This window comes from Polyodon spathula, chromosome 20 (assembly GCF_017654505.1).
Source record: "Polyodon spathula isolate WHYD16114869_AA chromosome 20, ASM1765450v1, whole genome shotgun sequence".
NCBI lineage: Eukaryota > Metazoa > Chordata > Actinopteri > Acipenseriformes > Polyodontidae > Polyodon > Polyodon spathula.
This window is the reverse complement of record NC_054553.1, coordinates 11,045,824-11,070,548: the sequence shown is the minus strand read 5'-3', so window position 1 is coordinate 11,070,548 and position 24,725 is coordinate 11,045,824. Positions and strand designations below refer to the sequence as shown.

At 37.8% G+C, this 24,725-nt stretch overlaps 1 protein-coding gene across 1 annotated transcript in view; it reads right to left on the bottom strand.

Annotated features, from left to right (window-relative positions):
- LOC121295738 (H(+)/Cl(-) exchange transporter 5) overlaps positions 1-24,413 on the bottom strand; it is a 52,344-nt gene extending 27,931 nt beyond the window's left edge. The window contains exons 1-6 of the mRNA XM_041220741.1: positions 24,077-24,413; positions 19,288-19,449; positions 7,082-7,233; positions 3,734-3,833; positions 2,354-2,541; positions 1,656-1,778 (exon numbers count right to left, since the gene is read on the bottom strand). Of these exons, the coding sequence (XP_041076675.1) occupies positions 1,656-1,778; positions 2,354-2,541; positions 3,734-3,833; positions 7,082-7,233; positions 19,288-19,432 (708 nt within the window). The 5' untranslated portion in view covers positions 19,433-19,449; positions 24,077-24,413. The remainder of the gene's footprint in view (positions 1-1,655; positions 1,779-2,353; positions 2,542-3,733; positions 3,834-7,081; positions 7,234-19,287; positions 19,450-24,076) is intronic.
- Positions 24,414-24,725: the final 312 nt, after the last annotated feature.

The window sequence follows — 24,725 nt, the reverse complement described above, 5'->3', positions numbered from 1 at the left end:
AGGACAGCAATACCCATCATTGTAACATCAGCAGGTCATTCCCCCCACTAAACTCCATTCCTGCATTCAGAAAGCCCCCAATTGGGCCCACTTAATAGTTTTACAAGTAATACAGTGGCTCTCAAAAGTATTCACACCACCCCCCCCCCCCCCCCCCCCTGGACTTTTCCACATTTTATTGTGTTACAACATGGAATCAAAATGGATTTAATTAGAGTTTTTGCCACTGATCAACACAAAAAAAGTCCATGATGTTAAAGTGAAAAATAAAATCTACAAAAAAATGTTCTAAATTAATTACAAATATAAAACAGAAAATAATTGATTGCATAAGTACGACGCTGAGAAGCATCCCCATAGCATGATGCTGCCACCATCATGCTTCACAGTAGGGATTGTGTTCTCAGGATGATGTGCGGTGTTAGCCTTGCGCCAAACATATTGCTTAGTGTTGAGGCCAGAAAGCTCTATTTTGGTCTCTTCAGACCATAGAATCTTCTTCCACTTGGTCTCAGAGTCTCCCACATGCCTTCTGGCAAACTCTAGCCAAGATCTGATGTGAGTTTTTTCAACATTGGCTTTCTTTTTGCCACTTTCCCATAAAGGCCAGTCTTGTGAAGCACCCAGGCTATTGTTGCCATATGCACAGTGTCTCCCAGCTCAGCCGTGGAAGACCGTAACTCCTTTAGAGTTGCCATAGGCCTCTTGGTGGCATCCCTGACTAGTGCCCTTCTCGCCCGGATACTCAGTTTTTGATGACGGCCTGTTCTAGACAGATTCACAGTTGTGCCATATTCTCTCCATTTCTTAATAATGGACTTTACTGGGGGATATTCAATGCCTTGGAAATGTTCTTATATCCTACCCTATTGGTGCTTTTGAAGAACCTTATTCTGTATTTGCTTTGAATGTTCCTTTGTCTTCATGATGTAGTTTTTGTTAGGAAATGTACTAACCAACAGTGGGACCTATGGGAGACAGATGCATTTTAACCTGAAATTTAATTGCACACAGGTGGACAGCCATTCACATACACACACCCCGGAACACACACCCTGGACTGGTGACCTTGTTTTAGTATTGTGGGGCGGATAACACTTATTGTTTGGGACTGTAAATCTGTTTATTTGGCTCCTCGCATTACACACGGTTGTGTATTCCATGTTTTTTAACACAATAAAATGTGGAAAAGTCCAAGGGGGGGTTAATTCTTTTGAGAGCCACTGTACATCGAGAGTAAATATTCCTGGACATTCCAGCCCTGTATTCCTGTATCCTAATAAATTCAAATTCCACAGGCATGTGCTTTTTCTCAACATACAAACCATAACCAGCGATGACAGTTGCCTAGCAGTAAGACAATATGTATTTGGGCCAATCCTACTGAAGCTGGATGTGGTTAAAAATGTGTAATTTTTACAGCAAGAAACCTAACTAAAATTCGATCTAACTTGTTTCCTATGGGAAGCCTAGGGTTTAGGAAGGGTTCTATTACATGCAACATAGGAAGTGAACTATTGTGTTCTGACACAAATTGGCTTCATCAGAATCATAGTCCGGAAAATGTAAGCAACATGACAGCAGACTTGTGAGCATGGCGTATTGATTTGGTTATTCCACCTTTGCAGTAACAGTGCGCAGGTATCAAGGCTTACCTCTGGGATTCCTGACCCACAAGCATAAGGAGCGAAAGACCTGACGAGGGACACAGCCAGGAATGAGAACAGCAGGGCCCAGATGACGTACATCAAGTAGTTGACTATGTAGGCAAATGCTCCCTGTAAGACGGAGAGGACATATTTAAGCTCTGTTACGCTCAGAAAGAAAGATATTTTGTCACAAAAAACAAAGCAGCCAAGAGCACAATCAAAGGTAAATGTTGTGTAAGTTTGAATGGTTCGTACATTTATTTGCAATAATGTGGAATGTTTTAAGTCCTGTCTAATAAACATTCTCAAAGAAATTGATTAAAAAAAAAAAAAAATGTTGCTTTCAAAAAGACAGTGCTTGAAAATATTTTCATTTACCTGGCTCTTTAGTGGAAACAAATGCTATATTAGAAAAGACAGACTAGAGCCTGACAACAAATGAAAGATGTCCACAATTACTTTGTGTACATGTAAATGTACACAACAATATGCTATATTAAAAAATGTAATGTACAAATGGCTGAACTTTAGAAGAATGTACTAAATAGGTGAAAATAATAACACAAAAACAGCAGATGGCGCTATATGTACATAAAATAAGTTTTGAAGTTGAAAGCACCTTGGCTGCACATTGGGGAATCCCAGCCAGCCTATGCCACTATATGACTCTCTTATGATATGCTTGTATTATGAAAGGCACTCACATCGGGCCGTCCAACAATGAGCTCGGCCCAGCTCCTCCACTGAGGGCACTTGTCTCTCTCGATGAACGTGGCCTCATTGGAGGTCCAGCAGCAGTGTTCATGATTGAACCAGAACCCAGAGAGACACACCCCCTCTTTCAGATCCGTCATCCAGTGAGCAGAGATATCGATTAGACCAGCAAGGGAACCTTGCAAAGCATCAAGCAGTAACATGAAAAATAGAAAAAATACACTCCTGCATTAGCTTTATGAATAGATTTGAATGTGCATCAAACATTTCATTGGGATGGAATTATTTTTACGGAATTTTATTTACATTTTTAAATAAATTGTGGTCAATCACAAAAAAAAAAATCTATATTATGAGAGGGAGAGAAACATATTTTTATTCCTATTGATATTTCTCTTAATTTTCGAAAATTTTGTACATCAGATTTTGTAATACCATGATTGAATTACTTATACTGTGAATAAAATTTAAGGGTCCTCGACAATTCCTCTCTGTTACTAGGTGGACATATTTTAAATCATAATACAATGGTTATCTTTTTATTTTGTGTGCCCAATTATTTGACCACCTGATTTTCTACCCAATTTAAAATGTCAAATCATTTTTCTCCTCATTGTAACAATTTCCCACACAGCTCAGGAAAACTGAAGGTTTGGTGGGTGTCCTCCGATCCCACGAACGAGACAGACGCTTCTTTTACACCCAGGAACTCGAAAGCGGATGTCAGCGAGCTACTGACCTCTGGAGGACAAAGGCCAGCCCTGCAGGTGTCTGCTCTGAGCTCACTGGGTGCCTGGCCGGCAGGGTCTGCTGTAGCTTGATGAGGAGAAACAGTCCCTGCTGGTTTTGCCTCCCTAACCCATGGAAGTGCCACAGCCAATGTGACGTTCCCTTCAGAAGCCCCAGTGAAGGCCGGCAACTTCACACAGCCAAGATCGGAACCTGTGCTGTATAACTCTTTGATATTTAGTATTTACCGGATTCTGCTGAGTCAATGGCCCAGTTTGAACAATCGCATCTCCCCCTTCCCCAAACTTTTAGTTGAAAGTTCAATTTTCACCATTCATTTCACGTTTTTAATAGCCATGAGCGTATAATGCCCGAGGGGAAATATCACGGCTCACGTGAAAAACTGCCCAGAAGTAGTTGCTCTGAGCATTAATGATTCAGGCAATTGCTTGCATCATCAATAATGAAGGTTCATATGATAAAGACGTGGAGTTCGGCAGTTTCGGATCAGATGATACAGATACATAATCGGCAGTCTGATCTGATCGATGTTTTCTGATGTTTTTACAGGGTGAAACTTTGAAAAACTGAAGAAAAAAAAAAAAACAATACAGGAAACAGAAATGATGTGGTGTTCGTACCTGCCATAAGACCAATTAGGAGCATCAGCAGCCAGCCAGAGAAAGCATCGCTCACACTCTGGAGAAGTGCCCATGTTGATTCTTTGCTTTTATTTGCAATCTGAAAAAATAAGCAAATAAGGCAGGTGAACTCCGTTATTTAGGTTGAGTACTCATTCCACAATGCCTCTACCAAACAAACACTACTGTGCTTCACAATGCCCTCTGCTGGTGATGCTGTGCAGGTATAGTGTCCATTCCTGACCTGCTCTCTGAATCAACAATAACAGCTTTTATTATGCTATTGAAAAATGACACTTTCAGCACTGTAAATACTGAGCAGAGTGTAGTCATAGAGAACACACAGTTCTAAAAAACCTAGAGCTACAAAACACAACATGTTTTCATCAAAAGTACCTGTACTTATTAATCTGATAATGATTTAGAATGAGTTATATAGTATGTACACTCCTTATAGGCCCATGCTCTCAGTAACTGTACTAAAGAATGTCCTAAGCAAGTTTCATCACAATTGGAAATGCGATTATATTTGTAAAACCCTAAAGTGCAAGTCTTATGTATGTATGCACCAATGAATTGGCGCCTCAGTGGGGGTTCAAAGCTCATATGCACTAACTACAGAATCTCCATATTTATACTACGGAGCTATGTAAATGCTTAAAGAATCCATTAGTCTATACTGTAACTTAAGCTCCTGGTTACACATTGAGAACATTTAATATTTAACAAGAGAATATAAAAGTTCACAGTGCCATGACTAAGCGGGACCTTTGGGTTCTGATAAGGATTACATTGCACTGACTTTACTTTTTTACATTAGATGCAAGAAAGATGGACTGATTAGGAGAAAGGGTAAGAATATATTTGTACAGCAGTAAACGAGTATGTTAGTAACATACATTCACCCCCACGGCTACTTCAAAATTAGAGCTGAATGAAAAAGTTGATGATCATGATATACAGGGTGATAGAAAGTAAGCTTACCACATCAATGCACCATATTATTGATGTGGTAAACATACTTTCTAATCACCCTGTATATCAACAGTATTACAGAATATTTTAATAAAAATTAGCAAGGAAACAGTGTATTCACCCCCCTTGGACTTTTCCACATTTTATTGTGTTACAACATGGAATCAAAATGGATTTAATTAGGAGTTTTTGCCACTGATCAACACAAAAAATGTCCATAATGTAAAAGTGAAAAATACAAATCTACAAATTGTTCTAAATTAATTACAAATATAAAAAAGAAAATAATTGATTGCATAAGTATTCACTCCCTTTACTATGACACACCTAAATAAGTTCTGGTGCAACCAATTGTCTTTAGAAGTCACATAATTAGTTGAATAGAGTCCAGCTGTGTGCAATTAAGGTGTTTCACATAATTTCAGATTAAATACACCTGTCTCTGGGAGGTCCTACAGTTGGTTAGTACATTTCCTAACAAAAACTACATCACGAAGATGAAGGAACATTCAAAGCAAACCTGGAATAAGGTTCTTCAAAAGGACCAAATCGGGTAGGATATAATAACATTTCCAAGACATTGTATATCCCCCAGTAAAGCCCATTATTAAGAAATGGAGAGAATATGGCACAACTGTGAATCTGTTTAGAACAGGCCGTCATCAAAAACTGAGTAGCCGTGCGAGAAGGGCACTAGTCAGGGAGGCCACCAAGGGGCCTATGGCAACTCTAAAGGAGTTACAGTCTTCCACGGCTAAGCTGGGAGACGCTGTGCATACGGCAACAATACCCTGGGTGCTTCACAAAACTGGCCTTTATGGGAGAGTGGCAAAAAGAAAGCCACTGTTGAAAAAAAATCACATCAGATCTCAGCTAGAGTTTGCCAGAAGGTATATGGGAGACTCTGAGACCAAGTGGAAGAAGAGTCTGTGGTGGCTGAGACCAAAATAGAGCTTTTTGGCCTCAACGCTAAGCGCTATGTTTGGCGCAAACCTAACACTGCACATCATCCTGAGAACACCATCCTACCGTGAAGCATGGTGGTGGCAGCATCATGCTATGGGGATGCTTCTCTGCATCAGGGCCTGGAAAGCTCGTGAAGACAGAGGGCAAAATGGATGCAGCAAAGTACAGAGAAATCCTGGAGGAAAACCTGCTGAAGTCTGCAAGAGACCTGGGACTTGGGAGAAGATTCATCTTCCAGCAGGACAATGACCCCAAACATACAGCCAAAGCCACACTGGAGTGGCTTAAAAACAAAAAGGTCAATGTCCTGGAGTGGTCCAGTCAAAGCCCGGACCTCAATCCAATTGAGAATATGTGGAAAGAGTTGAAAATTGCTGTTCACCAAAGGTCCCCATCCAACTTGATGGAGCTTGAGCAATTTTGCAAAGAAGAATGGGCAAAAATTGCAGTGTCCAGATGTGCAAAGCTGGTAGAGACTTATCCAAATAGACTCATGGCTGTAATTGCTGCCAAAGGTGCCTCTACCAAATATTGACTCAAGGGGGTGAATACTTATGCAATCAATTATTTTCTGTTTTATATTTGTAATTAACTTAGAACAATTTGTAGATTTTATTTTTCACTTTGACATTATGGACTTTTTTGTGTTGATCAGTGACAAAAACTCCTAATTAAATCCATTTTGATTCCAATAACATGTGCAAAAGTCCAAGGGGGGGTGAATATTTTTGAGAGCTACTGTAAACACGTTCAGGAGCTGTCGCTTCTGGGCCTGTACAAGCCGGTACTGCACTTCACTAACTGTCATAAAATAGCCTGTTATCACCCACCACGAGCACTAATACACACACCCCGGACTGGTGACTGTGATTTAGTATTGTGGGGCGGATAACACTTATTGTTTGGGACTGTAAATCTGTTTATTTGGCTCCTCGCATTACACACGGTTGTGTATTGCCGGAGCGTTTTCTTTTTGGTCACCAGATCCAGATTACAATAAAACTCTTTCTAAACGGTTTACAATTGTCTGTAATTACTCCTGCACTGCATCACCTCTACACCTAACAATCACCAGCCACTTTGCCAGTACTGTTTTAATAAATAACTGAATGCCATCAACTGAATCTTTTGGTCGATACCCCTGGGTGACTGGGAGTGCAGGTAAGAGATGGTGGAAGATGCTAAAGACCTCATAAAGACTGCAATGGGTTTTAAAACACAGGGACATTGGTGGTATTTTAAACAGGGCTAATAAGTGTTGAAGCTACCAGGTAGTATAACTTAAAGCTACTTACCCTCCACCTCCCAAGCTATTGAATTGGTTGCTTCCCCATATTTCTTGCAGGTCATCCTTGTGCCCCAACTGCAGCAGGCAGGCCTATCTTGTGGCCAATGTCTATTACTCACCTCTCTGTGCCTGTCTCTGTCCTTCGACTTCTCCCTCACCCAGTCGATAGTATTGAAATCTTCATAAGTCCCCACCCCTGGGATAGGCTCCTCTAGGAAATCCATCATCTTACTGGCACCATTCAAGCCTTCTCCATTAAAAGTGGAGTGTCCTGCAAGAGAGAGAGACAGAGAGATGGAGATGAATCTAGATCCCTGCTACTCAATATTGTAGTTGTGGCCTGTGGCTGTGAGTGGCTGTGGCAGAAGCCTTGGATTTCACTGAAGAACCTTCTTTAATTATGTTAGTGGGAAAAAAAAAAACATTCAGTACTACAGTAAAAAAAAATCTAATCCAGCCCCTCTACAAGCTGGCATTCTGAATAATTTGTCATTGTTCTGGGGTCTTGACCAAATCCCTATTAAATGAATGATGCGACTCTACATAATCTGCAACCTGTCTGTTGTGGAATCCAACATTATTTGTAAGTCTTGTCAGCCTAAAATCACTGTACAGTCTAGCACCAAGTCATGTAATTTTTCTTTTCTAAATGTATAATTCAGTATGTTTTTAAAGCATTCAAATAGTACCTTTATTCTTTTTAGGTACAGTATTAGATTTTGCAGTATTTCCCTAATCCGGCACAGGTTTCCAGACTCAAGTGATACTGGAATAACAGGTTTTATTGTATTAATAGCATAATCTTTCTCATAGAATATAAATACATCTACAAATGAGAACAAATTCTAGTTGAAATGTCTGTAATTTATTTTTTTAAGTTTCTTTTGGCATTTCTTTAAATGTAACACTATTGACTGTTTAGCTACTATGTGGATAAAAAAATAAAAAAAATCAACTCATACATTAAACACTATAAAGAACTAAATAAAAGGATCATGAAAACTACCACAGTAAATTGCCAAAATTAAAACTTTAAACTAAATGAATTTGAAGTTGGATTGTAAAAAGTTGTTACAAAAATAAGTTAATGATCTTGTAATCTGCAAGACTAAAACTGCTTGTAGGGTTTATCTGTTTAAGGATATGCTACAGTATTACCTCCGACACAATATGTTTGATTGTTTTACATAGATTGCGCAATGTTTTCTGCATGCACAATTTTTTATTTATTTTTTTTAAAAGGTACATGATTTGTCTGGCCAGGTAGTTTTACTATGCACACAATAGAAAATGTATTTTTCAGTCCTGCAGTATATTTCACAAGCTCATATCCTCATGCAGTGGCTTTGGACCGGAGCTTCAGATAATTTACATTGTAGCATATTGTAGTGATGCAAGGCAATCAATACAGATTGGAGGGCAATATTATTGAGGAAAGGATGCATTGTTATTATTAATGTAAGCAGTGAAGCAGGCACATTTGTGAGATCAGATGGTACTGCAACACTCCTTACGGGATCCCGTCCAGACTGGCAACTTGGCACAGCCGGAATGAAAACCTGCACTCCCGACTGCATGACCCACACTGCCCATCATGCAGTCATGCTTTTACCAGGTAAGCCACTCAGGAAACACAAATGAACTCCTCGAATTGACTGTGAAATGATTCTCCTGTACACTACTATATTGGAGAGTTGACCAAGAATAAACTAATATTGCAGTGATGCTATTTGTACATGCTTTAATGCATCCCAATTGTTATGTCAAGCCTTGTATATATGGGTGGCTGGTGTTTGAAGCTACAGTATATAGTTCCTAGATGCTGTATTGAGACAACTTTAAAGCCCTTTTCTGAAAAGTACAGTACAAAAACACAGTCCAAACAGTGATAAAGATCTAGCCAAATATACTTCACATTTACAAGTCCAGACAGAAAATAAAAATAAGATGTATAAGATGTGCCACAAGAGCCAAACTAGGTTTTTAAACTGAAGTACTAAAGTTTTTCATGATGCCATTATCATTACAAACAGTGCTTCTGTGACTGTAAAATACTGTATAGGAATGTTATTGCTTCCGTGTACATTTACCTTTATGTACTTTGGTATACAGAAAAAAAAAAGGGAGAAGAATTAATCAATGTGTTTATGAGTCTCTAAATTTCACTGTAAATTCAGTCACAGAGGCATCAAGGAATAAAATACATCCCAGTCTTGTATCATCAGCAAAATAGATAGCAGTGGCATTAACATTAATGGAAATGTGACAAGCTCGCCAGTTCCTTTTAAGATGTCAATATGGTACCACTTGGCTGAAGTGGTTAGTAAACAAACAATGACATGGCTTCAACATTATTTCTTAATGTTGCTTTACATCTGCTATCCAGCATCTATCCTTACTGCATGAGGTCTTCCTGGCCAGAATCAGTGGGCAGTAAAAGGAAAGACTAGAAGTCATTAGCCTACAAGAGCTGGCACTGCGGTTTCTTTTCTGTAGTCATCAAAAAATGAAGTTAGGGTTTAACGTTCCATTCTGTGGGTGAGATGTTAAATCAACGTCCTATTGTAAGTGACTCTGCATATAATGCACAGTTCAAAGCCTACCTCTGTAAAGCGCTTTGTGATGGCGGTCGGCTATGAATGGCGCTATATAAAAATAAAGATATTATTATTATTATTATTATTATTATTATTACAAATCCACCTTTTCAGGTAGAAAAATACCATGTCTTTTCGTTTTTAATAACTAAATGATTTACCCAGCTTCTAGGAAACATCTTGCTTCCTCATGTACTAATTAAAGCCAGCAGTGCAAATGCTCAAAAAGACAACTTTCTGACAATGAGAAAACACAAGCTATGATTGTAAAGCATTGCACTGACTTCACAGTCAAATCCTCACTTATAGGCAGTAAATCTATGTTCTGTACTGAAATGTTTCAACCTGTCATTTACTCCCTAAATTGTTACTATAGATATATTTATATTTAAACTTTCATATTTATTTCAAATTAATTTCCAGATACAGTATCGAGTGGTTTACAATGCATCAATATAGTATAAATTAAGACTTTTTGAATATATGTATATATTAAAAATAAAATAAAAAATCCATGCAAGATCATGCAAAACAGGGCATTTCTCAATTAAAAGTTTTGTTAAATACTATATAATTTAGGATTTGTATTGTTGAAAACCTTTATAGCCTTTAAAAGGTACAAAGCTGTCTGTTGTTTTTTGCTCTGCTCATTTGAGTGAGCCACTTAAGCACTCCTGGCTATATCCCAAGAACCTAATTAAAGTGTTGCAGTGCAGCTCTCATGTGCCACTGCTCTGTAATTCAATACAAATGTTCTATCTGGAGCACAGCAAATATGTTTAAGTACAGAAAGCACAAGCATTAGCTTAGATAGCAGTCTAGACATTAGTTGATTTGTTACCTTCTAAAGCTTAAAGGGATATTTGTTCATGAAATCGGTATTGTATGACATAATATAATATAATATATCTGGTCTGGTAACAAAAAGATCCGAGTAGAGCGTTTTACTGAAGTGACTCTGATTTTAATACTGGGGAGGGACCTATCCTGGAGCTTACCCAGTGCAAAGATTACACACAGTGGAATTCAATCTGAAATCTTGTCACATTCTTAGACCTCTGCACTACACCACATTTCCTGTTTATTTTAAGTGGCTCATAAAGGAATCCTGAAACCCAATACAATAGTTTTAACCAATTAATGCTCACGTACTGTGCTCAGTAAATTCACATTAGGAGGTGTCTGTGACTCCTGTGCATGGGACAGGTGGCTTTATTTAAAGGATTAAAACTCTGGCTAAGTCAAATGGGTATCTGAAGAATGTGCCTGGGCTGATATGAACAGGATACAATATTTCACTGGCTGAGATGCAACACACTACACAGAAACTTAGGTTACTTGGACTATAGAATCAAATGTAAGCTTTCATTCTAAACAAGCTGTTACTGCTTTAACAACGCCTAACATACCATACTGCATTGTTTTCTCCTTCCTGTGCTTTTACTTAAAAGCATTAGTCTCTGTGTATTGTTAGAAAATACTTTGGCTCTCAAAGGATTTACCCCACACCATGACAGTGTCTTATTCATAGATAATTGTTACACACATGGTTAAAACATGAACTATTAACATGGTCAGTCCTGAGTTATTCCCAAACCATGCTTACCGTAAAACTTTAAATAAATGCCCCAGCGTTTATTTACAATATTTGCCAGCAGCCCCGGTGGAGACCGGAGACTATTTGAGACTCTGCATGTATTATGTAAGATCGCCAACATCTGCAAATACTTCAGATGCAATCATGAAATGTCATTAAAGGTTGGGTCAGTGGGTAATAACAGTTTGTATTGTAATAATAATAATAATAACAGTAAAACCCACTAAAGACAGCCCTGTAAATATCGGAACATAACCGTGTATTAAGGAAGGCTTGCAGCACAATAAAGAAACAAACATGGTTTTAAAATGAATAAACGCAATAAGTATCATGTTTTATTAACAGATATTTATTTATTGTTCACCCTCAAAACGTGTATATTGGTAAGCACGGACAAATCAATGAAAAATTAACCAGCAACGAATCATTGCAAACAACTGCATGAAATACTGTGTGAATATGAAAAATAAGTTCACACTGTTGGCCCACAACACACTCAAAAATGCTTCAAACTGTTTAAAGATTAACAATAAAATCAATACACGCACCAGTTTTATCACAAAACTAAAACTAATTTGTTTTTATAACGTGTACATTGATAAATTAGAACGCTGGAAAAGGAGCAAAATACGAATATTCATTGCAAGACTCAAATGCACAAAATACTGTTAATACAAAAAAAAACAAAAAACATGTACAAATACACTAAAAGGCAACCCTGTTAATATCAGAAAACAAGTTTGTATTTTACTTTCAGCACCCTCAAAAAATCTTCACAACTGGTTTTAAAATGAATAACGCCGTTTATAAAATAAACTGTATGCATTATTTGGACTACTAAGTTTTGTTACACCTCATTCTTCAGCACCCTCTGCTCTTCTGTACTCTCACAAGCAATTTGACAAAATGGGTCAAACTCTGCTGTTTCTGGTCAGCAGTGTTTGCATTTGAAATAGTTCATGGCTTTATATCTTACAGAATGGTCTGCACTGTTTTGTACAGCAGTGTCCCAAGATGAGGTTCAACTGAGCACTAAAATATAAAATCAGTGTAACCACATAATCACACTGTTAAATAATCAGCACTGTTGGAAAACCAGTATTGTTGACTGCTTTGCAAAATAGCAATGCTCCTGTTACTACTTACAACAATAGAAGGTTAAAAAACATCTTTAGCACTGGTAGCGTTTTTGAAATTACACAAAATCCCAACTGCATCCAACCTCGGCTCTCTGAACTTTCAGCAAAACAAAAAATAAATAAACTCTGTAAAAAGTACATCTGTTCCTTTTCATCTACCCATGCAGACACTGGAAACAATCACACACATATGTCTGTGTTTCTCAGTCCCCTTGCTGACTAAACCACTATGAGGATGTGCCTAAAACCAAAACTGTGGTTAGAAACGATGAAGAACACTGCTGCTGATCCACAACAAAGGGCAAACAATGCAGAGACTAGTACACTTTCAAACAGCGCACCTCAGTTCTGGATCCATGTTTAGTCTCATGAATATGAAATCCAGTTTACTGATTGAAAAGAAAGGTTTGAAATCTAGATAGGCAGGAGGCTGGCCCCAGCATTTAAAACAACCCTGTAGGCTAAGCACAATTCACAGGAAACCTAAAATGTTCAACGTCACTGAAACTTCTTTTTTTCAAGTTACATCAGTTAAATGACCAAGCTAAAAACAAGGAAGCCATCTGATTGGCTGGCTTGTAATAATCTTCTGTCTATGAGCTGTCAGCATATAAACAGATTTAATATGACAGTTGATCGGACCACAAGGGAGTGAGTGAATGCACGTGGTGATTTTGCTGTCTGGTCTGGCTAAATTTTAGGTGATTATTGTATGTATCAAATGGCTTAACCCTCAAATGACTATCATTAATCACTTTAAATCAGCGTTGGTAGTGTCAGATGACATGTAAAGCTAAAAACGACAAAACCCCACTACTGAGACCCACTGCTCTTCTCTTCCTGAATGCACCCTACTTGTTCCGAATTTGTGCATATGATGATGATGGGAGCAAGGGGAAATTACATTAACTATTCTCCTTTACTGTGACAGAGCAGTGGTATGGCCATATTTAAAAACCACAAGTGAAAAGCTGGCAGGGAAAAAAGGATTTTAAGAGCGCTAACAAAAAAGAGAAAGTTAAACTAAATGAAAAGTGAAGCACTGAGTCCATACTTTATTAGTACTAGAATTTCTTTGAACAGGTAAAACTATAGTCAGTCTGTGCAAAACCAAGTTAAACTACGTTCAAAGGTAACAGGCAAAAATCTTTAAGAACAAGCCTGTCAGCACCAGACTTTGAAGGTAACTTTGAACTGACATTTACCAGGGACTGAACAGTGTTTCTTTGACATGAAATAAAGAAGGGCTGATAAGAACAATCCAGTCATACATAATACTGCACTTACATTCTCAAGCACACCAGGTCTTACTGATTAGTGCTATGATCAGGGCAAAGCACGAACCCCCCAACCCATTTCTTACCTTGTTATTTCTCCACTTTCCATTGCATATTTTCTCCTGAGTTAAAGCATGCTGTTGAAATGCATGGCTGAGAAAAAATGCACGGTGCTGTGTATTCCAGTGTGGGCAGCCTTGTCCGTGGCCTATTTGAAACACACAGCCTTGAGATCTCTCTCCCCTCAACACTAACCACTCTCTCTCACACCCTCCCTCCCTGCACAGCATTCCAATTCACCTGCACTCTGCTCATGATGTCATCGGCTGCAGGCATGGCCCTTGCTACACAGAGGGAGCTGAGAATATAGCTGCATCATGATTCAGTTCCTGGGGGGGCTGGCTTTGTTGCTGTCTCCCAATTTTTTTATTTTTATTTACTTGATTAAATTGCCACTAATATTATATTTATAGGGAAATAACCCACTAACAAGACAAAAGTGTGTGTGTGTGTGTGTGTGTGTGTGTACATTATATTATATTATAAAGCAGCACTTGCTGCTGCCCCCCCAAACATGAATTTACAAAAAAAAAAAAAAAAAAAAAAAAAAAAAAACAGGTCTGTGTTGCATTTTTTAAAAAACATGCATCAGTTAAGTTTATTTTTTTTGTGTAAAAAAAACAAACAAAAAACAGTGCTCAGGGTCATTTAAAAAGGGAAGTTACAGCTAAACACTATGAAAACACAGATACTGTTGAGTAAATTACTCCTGATATTAATATTATGCTAGTTTAAGGTAGGGTTAAGGAAAGGTTTAAACCTCATTCCGTTTGGAAAAACGTCCTCGATCACACATGTACCAGCAGAGGAAGTTGACAAGTGATCATATCCCGTATATGAAAACACCTCTCTACAGCAGGCAGAAATCCTGCTTTGATGTCAACACGAAATGTGCTGCCTGTAAGTGTAAAAAAGTGGTCAAAAATGATGGGCTAACACTGCGTCTAAAACACAGCAACTTGGAGGCACACAGATATAGAGAACATTTCTGAATCCCTAAAAACTGCTCTCTTGTAGGAAATCCGTGTGATGACCGACCCTTACTCACGTGTGTTTTTTTATTGCTTATAATTCATTATATCGTAATATTTTGCCAGAAGACAGGCATTTTTTTGTTTTGTTTCAAAGAATGGAAACAAATGGAAGCTGTAAGATTGAAAGGTCACTATATTACTTTTTTATTCTGTATGCCACAGAAGGCTAAAGAAAGCAGATGAATTTATCTATCTAAAAACAAACATTTTTATAAGATTTTTTTTTTGCAAGGTATGTCTTTGCCAAAGTTCACAACACAAAATTCAATATACAGTCATCTGACAAAAAAAAAGGTTAAGAACAAATATGTAAATAGATATTGGTCTTGTTAAAATGCATTACCCTGAAATTTGACCGTTGACCTTTTTTTGGTCTCAGAATGCACATAAATGACCCAATCTTAATTAACTGTTAGTAATTCACTTTACACATCTTAAATAATAGTGAGAAAACCCCCCAAAAATAAATAAATAAATAAATCTGTGTTATTTTTAAAACAACTGTCTCAGTTAGTGGTAGGTATGCAATAGTACAGAGGAGTCATCTATTCGGGTGATGATATGTTTTTGAAAGCTATAGGAAATCACACTAAGCTGATCAAAAGGATAACAAGCTGGCTGTCCAGAGATTCTTGGGCAGGCCCATTTTTATTTTTATTTTTTCGCTGGCGGGAAATAACTTCTGCGGTTAGTGCGCAGACTAGCCCCCTGGGGCATCCCTAATGGCACATTTACAGTATTGGTTTTCATTGGATTTTAGCTTAAATCTAAGTTGTTAATGAAAATGAGGCTTGGAAGAATTATTATGCAATACAATGCAATACTACTTTTAAACACCTCCCCCCCATTAGTTGTCAAGGAAACACTTGTTACCATCAGCTGTTAAAATCCAACCTGTTCAATCATTAACATTTCATTGCTTTTTGACTCCTCTCCCAAAGTTAAGCAAGCTGATTGTCTCATGTGTCCTACCTGCTTGCTCTGGCACAGGATTATGAATATGCATGACAAGCCCTGTATAATAACAACATTTGCTTTACAGACCCCCATCCGGTTTGAGTGAATATACAAGGTGGGTGTACCTCCAGCCATATGGATATTTATGTTTCTACTCAAAAGACCTGAAGCACAACAAATGTGAAACAAAACTAGCTAATAAAACCTGATTTACGACAAGCAATACGTTCATAAAAATATCAAAGCAATTGCAATTATGTTGAAAAAGATATTGCAAAAATACGTACAACAAAGTAGAAAGTTAGGGAAAGTAATGCATTGGGTTTTAACCATACAGCCTGTTCAGTAACACTTGAATATATGCATTTGAATTGTGTGTTTTGTACTATACACTACAATATGTTTTATCCTAAATGTTTTAAGTTTTTTTTCTTAAGCCTTTTCATTTTTGAAAATATGGCCCAGTATTTCAAAAGGTTTGGTCTTTATCATCTGGAAACCTAAAAATATTTTTTTCACAATATGTCATGGGTCAAAGTGAAAGGTACCGTTATATTTTGATCAAGTTAACCTACTGTAACACTGAAAATATGAAGTCTGTATCAAACAGAACTGTTGAAAAGCAATTTTTTGTTTTCAATTTTGCTGAAACTATGCATTGGGATTTGCTTAGACCACAGGTCATTGCGACTTAAGGTAAAGTAATTTGTCAATAACTTTCAAAGCACTCATACACCCTATAGCCTAGAGATCTTAGGTTCGAATCCAGGCTATGTCATTGCCGACCGTGACTGGAAGTTCCCAGAGGGCGGGTACAATTGGCTGAGTGCTGCCCAGGTAGGGAGGGCTTTGGTCAGCAGGACAAACCATAGTTCACCACGCACCAGTGACCCCTGTGGCTCATAAGGCACTTGTGGGTCTGCAGTGGAGCCACTGAGATCTGTGTTGTCCTCCAGCACCATGGCTTCGCTGTGGATCCGCAGTGCGAAAAAAGATGGCTTGGCAGGAACTTGTTTTGGAAGCCATTTCCCGAGTCGACCAGGGGGCTGAAGCGGGATTAATAACAACACAATTGGCGATTCCAAATTGGGGAGAAAAATGGGGTAAAAATATTGGCAACAACTACATTTTTAAATAAATAAATAAATAGATTCGGTTTGATCTTGTGTTTATTTTGGATCAGCTCTGTCTCCTGCCCATTTGCCTTCTCACATGCTATGCTCATTTACACAGTGCTGTCTGTGATAAGATGAACTGTACAATGAGCTAGTCAAGCATCAGAAAGAAAAACCACTGCACAGATGAAACATTGTCCTTTTAACAGAAAGTACAGCAAGCTACTTTAAAAACAACAATGGCTAGATATGAAATGTACTCAGTTCACTGATATTAAGAACATGATGCAAGATCATTTTAGAGGAGTACTCATACAGTGTCTAAGGTAAAACTATTCAAGTAGAAATCTTCACTTCACTCACTATGTTGACTAGTTATACCACCTAAACTTTAAACCATCTGACCGAATGGATTTCTTCCAAAATAAAATCTGGCAGGTTAAAAAAACCTAAAGTTATTAGATATTAATTTAATGAGCAGAGAAAACATGACATATATGGTTTGTGGAGTACCAGTGTTGGGGGTGACTGTCAATAAGTCTGTGCTATAGATTTATATACAGTACTGTGATTTTCTGCATTTTTGCATATTTTTTACACTGAATGTTATCAGATCTTCAACCAAAATCTAATATTAGATAAAAGATCTGACCAAATTCAATGTTAAAAATGTGCAAAAATGCAGAAAATCAGACTGGGGGCAAATACTTTTTCATGGCACTGTAGCTGAGCACTGCAGATTATAAATGCAACCCAGTACAGGATCCTGCTTGTGCGAACTAGAATACCCTCAAATCTGCAGCAACCGATACTGTGACCATGGTAACAGCCCATTAGAGTGATGTGATGGTTACTCAATGTTTGTATGTAAATGAAAAATGAACACCTTTCAACAGAAATAGGAATGTTTAACACAACTGTGGTTAAAAAAAGGCCCCGAAGGGGTCCTGGCGTTGTGTACATCTACTGTACTGTAACACTGTTAAATGATGTCCATATTTGAAAAGAGACTTTTACCCTATCTCATATTTAGTGCTTTTCAAGAGCATCTAAATTAAAAAATTAACAGAGTTGTACTTTGCTTAGCTGAGACTGGCTGGTGACAACAGTCTTAACAGCCAGATAGTCCTTAATCTCAGCTGCAGCAGCTGCCAACACTATGAGCTGTTCTAACCATACCACAGAGCTATGCTTGATTGAAGTATAGGAAATGACAAAAGAGCAGTGAAAAGGGAAATTCCATCCCAAGTGAGATGATGATGGTACTGGCATACTTAATTTATACATAATGATTCCCTTTGAGAGACAGCCCCTTCTCTCCCACATTGTTAATACTGTCTCTCCTAAACTATTTTAGCCACAGTTTATCAACTAGCTCAAATCAAAGCTACCAAAGAGTAGAATTTATACATTTATACCAGGGGTGTGCAATTTAAAAATAAACTTTTGTCCAAGTAACAACATGCTAAAAAAAATATTATTGTTCTTCTTTAAAATCTACTTGCCCCCTCCCCATCACACAAAACACACACACAAAAAGTAGAATATAACTTGTAGGATTTTGGTTTTAGTTAACAGTGAACACAATCAATCAGTTAGTGATTAACAGGGGCGGTTCACAAAGTTCTTCAAGATACAAAAAAGGTTCCCTGTGACCCCACCTCACCTCAACAAATGTATAACATACTTTAAGGAAATGTTCCTTTCAGTGCAGTTTGGAACAAATTTAAGTAACATACCAAGATAAAAATAGCTTCCGCCTGTTTTGTTCCCCCCCCCCCCCCCCTTGCTCTATAAGCTGAATTTAACTGCTGATGTACAGGTGTTTTAGTATGTTGCATCACAGATACGAAATCATTGCAAACTATTGCTGCTGCTTTGTGGAATTCTGATTTTTCTTGACATTCTTTCAGTTTTGTAACTGCTGATCCCCAGATTTTCAAAGGACTTGTATATAACCTGTCAAGTTTCTCTGCATTTTTTACTGTAGGCTCCACTGAATTATACAAAGACAAAATGCTTTTTTTGCCATGAGATTTACAGTTTTTTATTTTTATTTTAAAATAACAATACAATATTGTACAGATAATCTCATATATAAGCATTTCAGTCCTGTCATTATAAACATATTTGCCAATCTTCATGTTTTAATAGTTTCACAAATTGATGGATTGTAAAGAACTAATTTCACTTCTGTTCAAAATATATAGCAGTTATATTCTACTTTTTGTGTGTGTGTTTTGTGCGAAGAGGAGGGAGCAAGTAGTCTTTTTAAGTATATTTTTCTAGCATTTTGTCCCTTGGACTACATGTTTATTTTTCAGAAATGTCACATCCCTGCTTGTAAATGGTGATCACTTTGCATGAATCCCAATACAGCAGGTAGGCAGAGAACAGTTTTGCATTAATTAATTCAAACACAATTTTTTGGCTTTTGCACAAATCAGCAGGTGAGATTTATTTGCTGTCTGCTTAAACATCATGAACCCAAACATGAGAGCTGCATGTCTCTAATGTTTAGTATGGAAAGGTGATGATTGAAAACATACCCCTGGAAATATCCCTGTCCAGTGGCGGCACATCGTCTGTCACTGAGGAATCCAATGTGGCTCCAGCTATCTCCACCATGTCCTCATCACTGGTGCCGCTCTGCATGCTGTTAAAGCTTCCTCTGCGGTACCCAGGGTTGTCCATGTCTTACCAGCAAAGACCTGAAAGAAACCACATCACTTATGAGAATTACATCTTATTAAAAGTGCTCCTCTCTTTGCCTTACAAAATGCAGTGGTTTTTCAATGCAGTTATAATACCTTACCATCGTATTCCATGCTTTTTAAAATATGCTTTACCATACATGTCAGGGCTTTACATGCTTAATCTGGGCTTTCAATTACTGTAGTTTTGGGAATCCGAGTGGCGCATCCGGTAAAGGCACTCCATCCGGAGTGTAGGATGCGTCCTATAGCTTGAAGATCGCTGGTTCAAATCCAAGCTATGCCATTGCCGACCATGGATGGAAGTTCCCAGGGGGGGGGGGGGCGAACAATTGGCCAAGTGCTAGGTCGGCTAGGGAGTCCTTGGCTCACCGCACACCAGCGACCCCTGTGTCTGGCCGGACACCTGCAGGCCGGTTTGTATGCAGTTCAGGACTGTGTGGTCCTAAGCGGATGGCTGACAGCAGTCATTTCGGAGGACGGGAGTGTTCGTCTTCGTCTCTCCCAAGTTAGTTTGGGGGTTGCAGCAGTGAGCCAGGTTGAATAATAATTGGACAATTCAAAAGTGGGAGAAAGTCGGAAAATTAATTTTAAAAAATAAAGGTTTAAGCATGTGCTAGACTAGTAGTGGTCTGCTTGTAGCATCTGACAAAGTACTTCATTAGTGCAGTGAAGGAGCTTTATTTCAGCACTGCTCACAGCAAGATCAACAAGAAGAAATTTAGGATCATCAAGCCCCTACAATACACCCTTAATTGTGTTGTAATATGGGAAACAGCCTGCTGTGATCTGGCAGCATGCAACAGAAGACTACTCTTTTACACGTTACCATTTATTTTTCAATAAAATAAGTTTAAATTACAGCATGTTCTGTTATTCTCGATATACAAGACATTACAGCAAGCACATTGTCATATATTTTCATTAGCACAATCTGATAGCTAAATTGAGTGAATGGTAGTTCTATTAACTACAGTCAAGTACGCTGCAGTACATTTCATTTTCATTTCCCTCAGTATTTTGTTTCTTTTCTCAGCAGTGCACTTACTAATTACAGTCATAATTACTTCTGTGGTGTTTCTGTTTGACAAATAAAGATTTTCTGCAATAGCTGACCCTGCTCAGGTACAAAACTCATATTGCATTAGTTTTTCACTGTGGTAACCATGCTTGCTTCTTTGGCTGAAGACATATTATCTGCTCATCGTCAAACAAGGGAATCTGCTGTGCAATGAAATCCTCCTTAAACTCTTGATGGTAAAAATGTTGCGGCTGCTAAAGAAGATGCAAGAACGTAAAAAATCTGTTTGTGAGGCTCAAAACTTTCTTTAGGCACTGTGATTTGACTGGTGAACGATAACGTTGGTTGATTGGAGTTCACAAAAAAGTTTTGTATGATAACCTTTTCACTTCCTTTTTTGTTTAATTATGGAGCTGTATTACAGTCCTTCAATAAAATTATCTGTCTTAATGGCAAGTGTGCAACACACAAACCTTAAGTGGATTTTTATTTTAGTTTTTTGCTGTTCTAAATTTCTTTAATGCAAATGTTCATTTTAAGCAATTATTTATTTATTTACACACAGTACTTACGTTTGGTCACCATAACAACTGTTACATGAATCTGGGGTTAACATATTCTGCTGGTGTTAATACAGCACCTCTCTGCACTGAAGCATTTGTATATCAGCCGACAAGAGCTCAGCTGATATCCCATTATGCATTTTTTTCTTAAAGGCATACAGTCTAAGAACCCCCAATCTCTCTGACAAGCACCTGGGTACATATTTTTACAATATTACAACAAAAGGAATAAGGTTTTTTTGTGCATATGTATAGCTATTATGTACTATATGTCGCCTTATCGTAAGCTACTGACAAAAAATAGACTGGATGATACCTGAGAATAATTTTAATATTTTGTAATACAGCAGGATTTGAACTCCAAACACATATTGAGGATGTCACCATAGGCAGTGTTATTTTAACCAATGTGTTTGATGTCAGTAGACTATGTGTTTCAAGATTTGCTCAAGGGCCACACAAATGACCCAACAAGCTGGGTAACACAGGTTTTTTCTTCCTCTGTGTTTATAGCACACTGCTCTCTCACCCCATCTCCATCCAGAACACCACTTTCAGCCTGTTTAATCTAGGTTAGGACTAACTGATCTCACATGGGTTGGATCCACCAGCTCGAGTACATGTGCTTCAGGCAGACTTCCCTCCCTTATCTTCCCTTCCCTTCTCTACTGCATTGTAACCCAACACCTTTTGTTCTTTCTTCCTCTGTACTTAACCACCCACGGCTGGGTAGTTTATATTGTCCTTGCTTTCTATGTCCCTTTACCAACTATCCTTTGGAAACCCAGCCAATCTCTGCCAAGTACAACTGGAAAAATCAGCCGTGGTGCCACATCTACAAGCATTTATGAACAAGTTGAATTCTGACCTCCAACATAGGAGTGGGATAAGATTTAATATACCCCAATGTACAGTTAATCCTTATCCTACTGTGGAAATGTAATTCCTCAGTAGTTGATCCAGCATTTCAACTGCACCCTGAATTTAGTAATTTGGTGCCATTTAACCGCAATTCTGTTATACATTTTTCTTGGTCTCTGGATGGCTCAGCAGTGGAACAATGTTGTGAAAAAGAACGGTTCGTTCTAGGACAATTCCTGCTGATATGTGAATATTCTAAAGTTTTAAGAAGAATCTCCACTTCATCCTGTGGCCTGGGTGTGATGTGGTTGCACTGTTACAGGACTCAACACCCTTTCTGACAGATGTGTTGTAAAATGTACAGTAATTACACAGCCCTCTGCTGGTAGTCTTCCACTTGCATTTATTGCTGCTACAATGTCACAAGTGGGTCAAGATTTGCTCCATTTATTTTTTTTGTTCCTGTAGCAGGCAGTGCCAACCCCACTCTGGTACCAAATGTAGAAAAGGGTCCTGGTGTGATGCACACAAATTGACTTCAAATTATTTTAAGGACATTTTATTTACTCAAATACAGATAAACAAAATAAAGATTTCCTCACTGGTCAGGCAAATGTCCCGAGAAGCTGGCTTACACAGATATGTTCTTTCTCTGTGCTTACAGCGCACAGGTATCTCACACTGTCTCCATGCAGGACAGTACTTTCAGCCTGTTAAATCTAGTTTAAATAGAGCCCCATAGAGACTCACAGAACTCCTCACATGAAGATAACTCAAAGTGGTGTGGTGACCAAACTAACAGTATTCATACAGCATGGTTAAAATGTTATCATAATTCAGCAGAATCCTATACCCAGCTATCGGATGATTTACAAAATCCAGAGGAAAAGATTGTAGTTTAAAACATCTTAAAAAAATAAAATAAAAAAAAAACCTATACAATTACAGTACACTGTAATAAAGGTTACAGAAGGATTATTATACTGTCTATTGCAGTGTTTGAGTTCATCCAGTCAGGTGGTAAAACTAATGCACAACTAATTAGCATTGTGTTTCTGTAGTTTCTAGGAAGTGGATGCCTTGAAAGTTTCATAAAAGTTTAATGCATTGTTTTGCATATTGAAATCATAGAACTGGAAAGATGGCTAGTTCAGTCCCTTTGGGTACTGGTGATTCAGGTTTAACCAGCTGTCATACTGCAAACAACAGTCTAGGATTAGGCAGGTACACTTTTTGTGAATAGCCCATTGATCTGTGTATCAATGGGCTGTATTCATAAAGCAGTATCAGGCCAGTAAGTTAATACTAGTACATCTCTGTCATTGGTACACTGAAGCTTAAAGAATAGTGCATAATATGAATGCAGCAGTACATACTTGAATGTGAAGTTTTCTAAACATTCTTTGAATTAAAAAAAAAAACATGCAAATGAACTGTTTAATACTTCATGGCAAAACTAGCATTTACAATACATGTCGCCTCGCATTATGCCTGCAAAGCGGTTTAATATGGGCCTACACTACATATTGGTGCTGTACTGAAGCAAGCATGTTGCACTGTAAACAGTTATGTACAGTACCATCAATTTCTGACAGATTAACTAGAAGAATGCAAACAGTATCAAGGTCTGTGGACTTAGAGCAGCTTGTGATTCTCTCATAAAGAACAATCTACATAAACACATCATTATCCATACAGTATTTAAAAAAAATAAAAAAAAAAAAACACTCCCAGTACTGAAAATCATCATTTTGAGCTTCGAAATCAAGGATCCCCGATTCTAACTGCCATGCAATTTGTGTGTAGAACTGCGTAACCCTGCCGAGCCAAAAATATACACACATATTCAATAAAACCGACTGCTTAATTAAAATGCATGACCCTCAAAAACACCAGTAAATATGTAAACTGACAAAAAGCAACAACAAGCATAAACACGAATCAATAATACAAAAATAAGTACAATTACACTTTATTTATACATTTAAAAAGTACAGTTACATTTGAATATAGACGTCTTATTTATGGTTAATTGTTAATTGATTCTGTGTCCAGTACATTAACTCAGTTTCAGCGTTGCATTTTCATCCACATTCTCAGCGCATTAACGTTCAGTACTATAGCCTTTAATGTCTATTTTTTGTAATCTATATCTATATGGAATAAAATGATAACCTACCTTTTTGCCCTGTGTGGTGTCGGGCGAAACTACTCAGTCTGATATCCGTGTCTTGTGACACAGCTTTTAAAATGTAAGTCTATACCGTCCGCAAGTAAAGTCTTTACAGATTTCCTGTCCAAACACTGCTTGTGTTCATGTTCCTTTGAGAAAGACATTTCCCATGTTCTTCATAATAGTCTTGGTGGTAATAGGTATAAGCACGTTGACTTGTTTTCCCAATAACATGCACGTAATATTTAGAAGTTATATTGAAAACCCTGTCACTATGACAGCTACAGCGACCCTCAGTCCCAGCTCATGCCAGTTTCCTGTTTGGGCATTAAATCGATCTCAGAGTTGACGATGGAAAAATTCATGGGAATCGGTGATCAACTACACAGGCTGCTGTCATGCCCAGCAGCAGGATTATCGTTAACTATTAGAATGTATAGGGCAGACAATGTGTAAATTAGTCAACTACATAACGTTTTTTATTTTATTTTATTACACTTCTCTTTACCTGATTTTGCTTCCTTGAATAGGGGTGTGTGTGTGTGTGTATATATATATATATATATATATATATATATATATATATATATATATATATATATATATATATATATAATGGTATTAATGGTAATTATGTAATGTTTTGCCTGTGTGT